General features: G+C 40.7%; 1 protein-coding gene across 2 annotated transcripts; it reads left to right on the top strand.

Annotated features, from left to right (window-relative positions):
- The first annotated feature begins 1,641 nt into the window (after window positions 1–1,641).
- On the top strand, window positions 1,642–10,728 carry tefa (TEF transcription factor, PAR bZIP family member a). 2 transcript variants are annotated; one of them, XM_053413313.1, is made up of 5 exons: window positions 1,642–1,939; window positions 6,359–6,739; window positions 6,876–7,093; window positions 7,734–7,945; window positions 9,083–10,728. In XM_053413313.1, the coding sequence occupies exons 1-5, from the start codon at window positions 1,864–1,866 to the stop codon at window positions 9,102–9,104; spliced, it is 909 nt and encodes a 302-aa protein (XP_053269288.1). In that variant the 5' UTR covers window positions 1,642–1,863; the 3' UTR covers window positions 9,105–10,728. The 2 variants fall into 2 exon arrangements, with proteins under 2 accessions (XP_053269288.1, XP_053269287.1); XM_053413312.1 differs by lacking the exon at window positions 1,642–1,939 and adding an exon at window positions 4,901–5,237.
- Window positions 10,729–10,996: the final 268 nt, after the last annotated feature.

The raw sequence follows: 10,996 nt of genomic DNA, 5'->3' as shown, positions 1-10,996 counted from the left end.
GAAATCCTTGAAGAAAATCTGATGCAGTCTGCAAAAGACTTGAGACCGGGGCGGAGGTTCATCTTCCAGCAGGACAATGACCCTAAACATACAGCCAGAGCTACAAAGGAATGGTTTGGATTAAAGAATGTTAATGTCTTAAAATGGCCCAGTCAAAGCCCAGACCTCAATCCAATAGAGAATCTATGGCAAGACTTGAAGATTGCGGTTCACAGATGGTCTCCATCCAATCTGACTGAGCTTCATCTTTTTTGCCAAGAAGAATGGACAAACCTTTCCATCTCTAGATGTGCAAAGCTGGTAGAGACATACCCCAAAAGACTTGCAGCTGTAATTGCAGCGAAAGGGGGTTCTACCAAGTATTGACACAGGGGGGTGAATACTTCTGCACCCAACAGATGTCAACTTTTTTGTTCTCATTATTGTTTGTGTCACAATAAAATTTATTTTGCACCTCCAAAGTACTATGCATGTTTTGTTGATCAAACGGGAAAAAGTTTAAGTCTATTTGAATTCCAGTTAGTAACAGTACATAATGGGAAAAAGTCCAAGGGGGGTGAATACTTATGCAAGGCACTGTATACCCTAAAAACAACATAGGACAGGCCCTGGGCCAAATATGTGAAAGTCATTGAGTGGTGAAGCCAGAACATCTCTGAAGTAATGAAGGTAATGAAGAAAACTATACATAACATTGGAGTCATCCACCATTCACATGGAGATTTAAATCCTGCTGGGAAAATATACAAACACCAATAACAAAGCATATTGCCCCAAGATGTAAGCCTTAAGGAAACCTATTTTTAAAGCTATTGTGGAGAATCAAATACACTGGAGCACTAATTCAATCAGGCGTTTTCAACGCTGCAAGCCCCACCCTGAAGGTCCATGTAAATTCATTAACCCTCCCAGGCAGGGACTTTTTAGGGGGTAAAAAGATTCCCCAGGAATTTAAAATAGACTGTGGTTAACCATAACCACCAACATTGTATCCTAACAGTCACAAATGAAGTATGAACTATAGAAAAAGTTTTATGTATATGAATATGAATAAAATCCAGAATCAAACAATCACAGAATATGACACAATCGAGATTAATTGGAACAATGTGTCTGTGAAACTACATATTCACAGTATTATGAATGAATTGTGGTTTATTTGTTAGCATTTCAAAGTAGGACTGATTTTACCTATGACGTCAGTAGGCTACTTTTAAAAAATCTGGTCCTCTTCACAGAAAGGACACATCACCACTTTGTGCTCTTGGGTTGACCTAATTCTGTTTCATAGATCCCTCTGTGAAGTAACATTGAGTTTAACAGTCCTATTCTGCCTACAGTACAACTTTAATATAACTCATATCATGAATATCTTACACGAATATATTCTTTCTTTTTGAAATTCACAGTGAGTGTATTGGAGCCCCTGTTATCTCTTATAACCATTATATGTTTTATCCTCGGGGAGCTACGCCTGGTGTTTTGCCAATAATTAACATTTTGTAACACTTTTTTTTACCTTAGGTAATGCTACTGCGCTCGTGATTGGCTGTCACTTTGACGGATACACATCCTGGCCAATCGCTGCTCTTTCCGGGGAAAGAGGGAAACGAGCGCTGCTGATTGGCTGCAGAAGGGAGGGGTGATTTCTGAGGGTGCTGACAGCCTTAACTTGTTGCGCAGACTTCATATGTCCCGTACAGGGTTTTTTTATTTTGTTATATTCAAGCCGACACGGACACCAGGGACTTGAGCTCTTCTCTTTGATTCTAACATCGCTCCTTTGATCTGCTGCTGATCAGCTCCCAAACAATATATTCACATTATTTTAACTCTACAATCGGAATTTAAAGGAATAACAAAATGACTGCAGAGTTGCCGGAGGTTTTCAGGGCTCTTCTCGAGCATCCATTTACTCTGCCGACCTTTGACGACTACGGTGAGTGGCTGTCAAATCAAAAATGTGTCGTCGTTGTTGTGTAGTGATTCAAACCGCGTCGCCTCACTTCTGAATTGATGGACTTATTCCATGCAAAGACGATGGATGCAGTGGGTTCGGCGCTTTGAGAGGGATTATTGCGATTTCTGCAAACGACTGCGTGTTTGCGTAATCCCTGTGGACCGAGGTGAATGTGTGTCAGCTGCTGCCCCGTGGCCTCACTCACAATCCAAAGGTTCACTCAGATGTAAGGAAGCGGGGACTTGTTGTGCAGCTGACAGAACAGGTACAGCAGAAACAAAAGTGCAAGTTGCAGGACGACAATTAGTTGGAGGAGCTGTTGATTCTTATGATGTATCGCTACACGCCGCTGTTGATTATCGATGAACGTCACTCTAAAATGGGATTTAACTGGCAATAGATTTGTATTGTTTGTTAATGTTCGTGTTTTGGGTGCTGCTGTTGAATGAGATGCAAAGTGTTATCATCTCTAACTGCGGTATCCACAGGAGGCTGAGCTCAATTATAGGCCTGGGTGATATTGCTAAAAACCATATCATAATTAATATAAAAGTTTTCATGTTGGTCGATATCGATTAATTATCGAGATAAAAGGCATCTAAAGAATATTTTTAGCTGAATGACAAACACTTGATAAACAGCAAAACATTTTATTAATCAGACGTAGATCAGTGTGCTTTAACAATGCATAAGCATTATATCGATATATATATTAGATTCTTGTTTTATTGCTCTTGATGGAAATGATTGTGATGATTATTGAGATCAGGTTTTTTTTCTGCACTATCACACTGAAATTACTAAATGTCAATAACACTTGTTGCAGAAATATCTACCAACATACACAGTGCACATGGTTTGAGACAGGAGAGTCCACTCTATCAAACTTTACACACAGGTCTTCTGCTAAACAAATTCCCTCCCCAAGTGATCTAATGAAAAGACAAAAGAGCTTACAGTTTACTCACTGTGGATTAGCACAAAGATAATGTTCCTTTTGTTTTCCCTTTTTGTTTTACTGCCGAGTAAATGTTTTGGTAAAGACGCATGGTAATTCTTCCAATCCCACCCAGCCCCTTTGTACTTTCAAGATTAAATCACTAGCTCTGTCTTCATTATCTGGACCACATTTAGAGCTGTTGGATTTTAGGGGCAGGTGATCTAACTACAGCTACAGCTATACTGATGCTGCTTCCGGCCCTATTTAGCATGATTTCCAAACAACCTCCCTGTCGGTGCTGGGTTCGCTCATAGACGTGTCTCAAGATCCTCAAAGAACAGACCTTAGACACTTCCAAAGTGTGATGAATGTCACAGAAATCATATTTTCCTCTCACAATGTATCGGTGAAATATCCACTATTATGCAAAGTGTACTAATTGGGGTACTTAATGTTTCATTGGTGCAAACAAACTGATCCCTGATGTCTGGAGATGTTCACATAAGCTTCAGTTGTGTTGGAGGTGTCTAGGATTATGTTTAGGGTTCATGACACTAAGTGATTCTGATTTTAATATTGGAGGAACTTCTCCATTATGCCAAATATAAAGGACCATGCTTGCACTGTGAGCATAAGTGACATGTGTGCTGTTGTAAGATAATCAACCAATGTAGAGACTTAAGTACAGGAGTAATTGATCTCTGCTTCTGGTCAGCACTCAGGCTGCAGGCTGGGTGTTTACATTAAAAAACGGGGGATGAAGTTGTCACAACACGCACACACACAAACACGTCTCTCTATAGTGCTCACAACTAAATGACTAACCCTAACCCGTCTGCCTTGCTGACCTGGCGTCTTTTTAACTTGTATTTTAGTCTTTTTCCCAAAATGAAAGGGATTTTTAACCATATAGGCATGGTTTTTTAACCTACTCTACCTACATTGTGGCCGTGCCCCTCTGGGTGCTCGTTCTGACCACTGCGTTTCTATCTTTATCTAAACCTGAATCTAATCCTAACCCTAAAACCAAGTGATAACTCTCAAACAGCCCTTTGACTTTGTGAGGACCAGCCAAAATGTCCTCACAATTATAGCACTGAACCAAAATTGGCCCTCATAACTATAAATACACACCCAGAGGTTTCAAATGAGCTACTGTGGTTTGTGATATAAACCCAGCAGCCCTCACTCAGCTCATGTGCTCTTATACAGTAGCGGCTGACCTTGATGGTTTGTAGCTCCTTGTAATGTTGTGCCAAAAACAGATCCTCTGCGATACAGCAACATTTAAGTCAAATGATGATGATGTTAATGATGAAATTGTATGCATGGAAAATTATTATTGCATTTAAATAAGCTGAAAGCCCTGAGTGAGTTTAGTTTTGTCCGTGTATTCTGTTGAAACAGTCAATTTAGTTTACCCTTCGTGTGTCTCCTTGGTCACGATGCATCCCCTGTAACCTAAACCTCAGGGGGCAGCACGGGCCCGCTCCTGCACTTGAGCGACACGACGCAGCTTCTCAGGGTGGAGCCTGCAGATATGTAAGGGCTGCGGCTGCACGTTTCTGCACATGCTATCTGTGTTGGCTATGCAGTGTTGGAGCATAAGTGTTCTGTGTGCTGGATGTACTTCCTGTGCAGTGTTTGTTTCATCTGCAATTTAAAATGAACTTGAACCATGTTAATCGCACCGCAGGGAAAGTTGTATACATTTTTTTTTTGGTGTTCGATCGATCCTCTATCGTGGAATAAATACTTTAAAATCACAAAAATACGCATCACATATATGAACTGTGTCAGCATGTTAAAGTTCCTGACTCGTTCTTATAAAACACAACATATATAACTCAGTCAACCAATGAGAGCCGAGGTCGCTGCTTCATGTCAATCTCTATTGGCTCGCCCTCGTAAACCCCGCCCCAGATGGAGCATACATCATCAATATACATGAGGATGCGGCTCTTTCAGCTAATCAGCTCACGGTGGGCGGGTACGTTAAAACCGGAATTACGGTATGTTCTCTTTCATGTCCAGACTCCAAAGGAACTGGGTCAGAGCGGCAGCTCCGTCGAGGTCCTTGTTGTTATGTAACCGGGGGTTTCTGGATTTCGTCACCGGCAGAGAAAGCTTGCGACACCGGTCAAAGAAAATACAGATCGAGCATTTACGTTTACTACGTTGTTTCCGTCGAAAGACGACAAGACAGAACCGGAGAAATGTCAGGAAAGCCGATGGTTATCACGGTGAAAATGGCCGCCGGGGCCCCGAGCTCTTTCCCGGTGGTTCTGAAGAAAGTAATGGAAAGTCCTCCGCCGAACATTCTGGACGGGGACGACGGTAAGAGCAGGGACACAGGCGGACAGGAAACAGGGATGTGTAGATACAAAAACAAACAAGGTCAACCGGAAAAACAACTGTGTCCAACAAGTTTTAGTGCTGCTAAATGTGTTAGCATTTGTGCTACAGTATCGAGACCCGACTGGACACGGGCCTCTCCCACACTTTCACTAACATCACACCACGAAGCACATCTTGACCCTTTTTTTCTTGATGAGGGATTTGTGAGTCTATCTATATTTTGTAAGTTAAGTCTCAAAGTTTGTGCTCAAAGCTGATCGTGTGTCATGAGGGATTTGACATTGCAAAGCTACACAAATAATAACAAAGAAGAAATATTGAAAGAAATGAGTTGATATATTTCTCTGAGCGCCTTTCTCACATATGTGGAGCATTTAAACTGAAGGCCTACTTCTCCATGTTTGGCTTTGACACTGGAGACAGAGCAGACTCGTCCCAAACGACCAGAGGGTGTGGATGGTTCATAACATACCAGTAGATCAGATATGTAATTGGTCTTAGTAAACCAATGTTGAAGTCAAGTCTTTGACTGACAGGGAGCCAGTGTAAAGATCTCGGGACTGGAGTGATCAGATCGACTTTCTTGGTGTTAGTGAGGCTGAGCTGCAGCATTCTAATCAATAATGATAAAAATTACATGACATTTTCATGTGATGAATCTGAAGAGTGGCCCTGATATTTCAGATAACCTCAGCTAAGGTTGAGCAGACAAAATACTGAGGTGTTGTGTTGCAGATCATAGCAGCAAATTGTATTCGTTATCTACTTTTGACTGTTTTTCTAAAAGGAGAGTTGGTCAAATCTAAAAATAGCGATTGGGTTTGTGGCCTGAGACATTTCGGGATGTGGGCTGTGTAGGTAAAGAAAACCGAACGTGCTCTGCCTCTTCAGTAATAAGAATGATGATATTAATACATTCACACCACCTTTCTGGACACCCAGGAAACCCTTACAATATATCATAAATAAACAAATGAATTATTAAATTAGCAGCTGTCCTGTTGACCTCCATATGATTTGGCTCAAAACCGTCCTTTTTTGTACATGTCATGGCAAGCACATGTAATAGTTGTGAAAACCCATCCTTTGCTGTGTTTCAGATACAGACAAGGAAAAGCTGTTCCTCGGAGATAATGTGGAACTCGGGGGTGGGGGTAGCGACATGGGTCCTTCAGCCGCCTTGACCCCTGCCATCTGGGATAAGACCATTCCCTACAATGGGGAGAACTTCCACCTGGAGTACATGGACCTGGAGGAGTTCCTCATGGAGAACGGCATCGCCACCGCGCTTGAGGAGGATCCCTTAAAGACCATTTCAGAGGGACTTGTCCCGAAAACTAAAGTAAAGGCCCCTGCACAGACGAAGGTTATCAAGCCGACTGGTGTGTCCCTTCTGCCCATTGAGGAGTTGGACAGGTGTGGGGAGGAGGTGGTGATCATCACCAAAGACGACGCTGAGTTCACCTGTGATGTTACAGCAGGTATGTGGGGACTGTTTGGGAACTATAGGACTGCAGGGTTTCACTAATCCTCTGCTGAGAAAGTAAAGTTTTGGTTTTGATGGTTTGATCAGCAGCTCACATTAAACCTCTCCTTGTTTCTCCTCTGCCGGCTCAGAGGTGACCACAGACGAAGAAGGAGAGACCGAGGAAATCAAACCCGAGGAAATCGAGGTCGATATCAACTACGAGCCAGATCCCACAGATTTGGTCCTGTCAAGCGTACCCGGGGGCGAACTGTTCAACCCACGCAAACACAAGTTCACCGAAGACGAGCTCAAGCCACAACCTATGATTAAAAAGGCCAAGAAGGTGTATGTGCCTGAAGAGCAGAAGGTATGTGGGGAGAAGCAAGGGTAGCCACTTAAATACAAAACAGTACCTGTTTAACAGATTGTTGTCATTAAGTGTGTGTGGATTGTTTTAAGTCAAACTTAGCATAAAACAGGGCTTTTTTAAGGTTGTGATCTCTAAAGAATTTACATTTGAGATCATTAATGGAGGAAAATTACCTTTTTTGAAGATTGAAGTAATGAAATAGTAAAACTTCATGCTCAGGTGCTAATGTGTGTTAGAAAGTTAAGGTGTGATATTGATTTCCAGTTTATCTGACACCATGATGCAACAAAGAAGGGCTCCCACATCTTACAGTCTGACTATCATGATAACAGTAACTGAAAGTGTCTTATCAGAACACATTGTGATGAGTAAATAGGATCATCTTCAATGGTTTGTTAGTTTGCTCCTCCACCAGTTAACGCTGGTTTTGTTTACATGCACAAAAGTGTTTGGCTGTCAGCCATATATCAAATTTAGCCAGGGATAGATTTTGTCTAATGCACTGAGAAAAATGACCCATGATGCTCTTAAGCCAAGTGACCTCTGTCCTTAGTTGGCGAAAGTAAGACAGGGTATGGTATTGTGTTTCACTGATTCAATCTTGTCTTTGTTGTTTCTTTCGTCTCCACTTCTCTAGGATGACAGGTATTGGAATAGGAGGAAGAAGAACAACGTGGCGGCCAAGCGCTCACGTGATGCCCGCAGGCTAAAGGAGAACCAGATCACTGTCCGGGCGGCTTTCCTTGAGCGAGAGAACTCAGTGCTGCGGACGGAGGTGGTCGAGTTGCGCAAGGACTGTGGCCGCTTCAAGAACCTTGTGGGACGTTATGAAGCCAAATATGGAACAATGTAAGCGGAAAGAAAAAACATTCACCGTTTGTAAATAGACATCCATAAAGCAAACACCACAGCATCAGTCACTTAGTTCTTACACGTCAGGTTAGAAACTTTGTTGAGTCTTGTTTGTCAGACATGTTGACGAAAAAATCTACCAAATTTACTAGGCATTAAATGAAACTGCTTGGCTGTTATTTGTTAGAGCAGAGGAGATTTTATAGGCTTGTCCGGAAATAGAGTTGAGTTGTAATGTGAGTGTAGATTTACCATAGACTGTATATAAAGAGATGACATGTCTCCACTTCCTCCCACTATCCAGAAGCCAAAATATCCAGAATATCAACGCTGCCCTTTTGCACAATTTGAGATGGAGTCTGTCCTGTAGTTATCGGATGGATGGAACTGCAGTATGAAAGTCCCGCCGATACATGTGCTCGACCAGTTGGGGGTCACTCTCAGACGTTTCACTTTGTCTTTATAGAATCATGTAACTATTTCTAAGCATTCTTAACAGTAAAATTGTCACATGGACTCATATCGTCAAAATACAGTCAATGACAGAAACTATCAAAACTTGATTTAACCTTTAGCCTACTTTCATTTTTATTGCTTGGTCCATGTCCCATCCACTAACATGGAGGAGCTGGGATTTATGGCCTATACTGCAGCCAGCCAGCAGGTGGCCATCAAGGTTTTTGTGTAGCAGTCATGTCAGTTTTTTATGTACAGTTCTATAGGAATTACAGCTGCATAAATCACATCAATGTGCATTAAAGCTAGGGTTGATAATCCTGGGAAAAGCTCTGATAAGAGCAGAATCTGACTTTTATTTCACAAAAAGTTGATATATTGATGGCTATAAAATGTGGTATTAGTGTTAGTTCAGTTCAGCCAGGTTCAGTACAATAACAGCTTCTTGTACCTACTCTGCCCCTCTACTTAAAAAATATTCTTTCTCTTCCAATATCCTTAATTCATCATCATTGATTGACTCATTCACTAACAGTAGTGCAATACATGAGATTTAACCAGAAACCACAAACTAAACCCTGTGATCTTGTTTATAACGTTCCCTCTGCATAACGTTGACCTCTCTCCCTCCTCCTCCTCCTCCCTCTGTCATTCATCCTTCTTCTCTTCTCTTTCAAGTGAGGCGTCAGATGAACAATAAACAACCCCTGATTTATTTGTCTTACAAATCAAAACCACTGGAGTCGATTCCCAAGAACACACCAATCGATCAGATGAGGACAAAGATGAGGAAGACGTGTGAGAGCATGACTGTTGTCATCATGTAGATGCAATAGCATGTAACGACCTGATAACAGTTTATTTCTTTTTAATGACTTTTATCATCCATGTGAGTGAGATGAGTGTGGGGATATTCAAGTGCTTCTTCAGTGCACTTGAGTCGTGTACTTTCATCATGTTATGTATGCCTTTGGCCAAAAGAGATCATCTACGATGTTTTTATTTTGGAGAAACTGTTCACATGAATTCTGTAGATTAGATGGTATATATAAAGGTAGCAGTTGCAATAGTTCAGACTAGATTCTTAGTCAGATTTATGATATTCTCCAAATAAACAGATTTTTACAAGCTTCTTTTGTGATTTTATGACTTCTGCTTTTTTAGTCAATTTTATTTGCATTTTTTCAGACTTTATGGAACACTCAACTTTTCTTTTCTCACAGAAACATTCTGAATGCGGCATTTCCAGTAGGTTAAGCTATTTTTAGTGGAATATCTGTGACGTGGCTTAAAGAACTACACATTGTCACTTCTCTACTTGAACATGTTACTCCTTAACCAGCAGCACAAAGCTGTACCCCAACACTCTGTCCTCCCTGTTTCAGTGTACTGTATTTCTCGCTGTCACTCTCGTGCTGTGTCCATCACTTATTAAGACGCCTCCTCGGCTCTCTGCAGGTTGTCGCATCGACTCGTCCAGCTACGTCAGACATAATTCAGAAGTTGTGTGTTTAGAATCCAATGTTGCATGTACTGTAAATACTTGTAGCCGAATGTTATTCCACAGAAACCCATTTAACTGAGTTACCAGCCAATCTCTTCAGAATTTCTCTGACTTGTAAACTGACAGTGTCTGTTACCACTTAAGTTTCTTTTCTGTTTTCACTTTTTGGACCAACCAGGAAGTCTCAGTAGATGCTAACTGTAATGCAATCTTGGTGTCTTTTTATATCTGAAGCCTTTTAGATGCAGTCTACCAGTTTACAGAGGAAACACTGTTCAACATCACATCTGATCATTTCACTGTCCAATTCTGACTAAGGGAAGTAGAGAATCTTGTGGCCCTGCTTCCACACAGACAATGTCACCACATAATTATAAATTATGTATAATGCTAATTTCTTTTTGGTGAAAGGGTTTCCATGTTTGAACAATGAATAAGAGTTTTTTTTTTTTTTTTGCTTTACAACTACTAGTTAATAGATTCATCCGTTATGTGCCTCTTCTCGGAGTAAATATCAGGATTACCACATTCATTTTCAATGATTGTGAGGAAATAATTTTACTCCCATCCTTATTGATTTCAGTCAACAATTCAATAACAAGTTTTAGTATTCAGTGTTTAATGATGAACTTCCTGTTTGTTTTTTATGGCTTTTGGAGATTGTATCTGCCCTCTACCTGGAACATGTAAATTTGTTAGAGTTGACGGGTTCTTTTCAATGCTCCTGGTTCCGTCTTTGTAAAGAAATGACTCTTCATTTTGACTGGCTATATTTGTCCTGTATATACATATAATATAAATAAAGACTTTAACATGTCAAGTTCTTTCTTGTGGACAAGTTTTGTTATATTCTAGCTACAAGCAATTATTCTAATACGTTCAACATCCAATTGATGAGTATAGATAATCATCTGACAGGGTTAATATCAGAAAAACTACGATGACCCCTTTATTCAACATTTTAAAAGCTTAAGTGAGACTGAAACCGAAGGATAAATATAAAAACATTGATTCAAAATATGCGGCTTTTACCAATTTATGTTTAAAAATACTACTTAACAGGCCTCTTAAGGGATTCATCTGTTAAA

The sequence above is a fragment of the Pleuronectes platessa genome, chromosome 21 (assembly GCF_947347685.1).
Source record: "Pleuronectes platessa chromosome 21, fPlePla1.1, whole genome shotgun sequence".
Classification (NCBI taxonomy): domain Eukaryota; kingdom Metazoa; phylum Chordata; class Actinopteri; order Pleuronectiformes; family Pleuronectidae; genus Pleuronectes; species Pleuronectes platessa.
The sequence above is the reverse complement of the archived record's forward strand: the minus strand, read 5'-3'. Positions and strand labels throughout refer to the sequence as shown.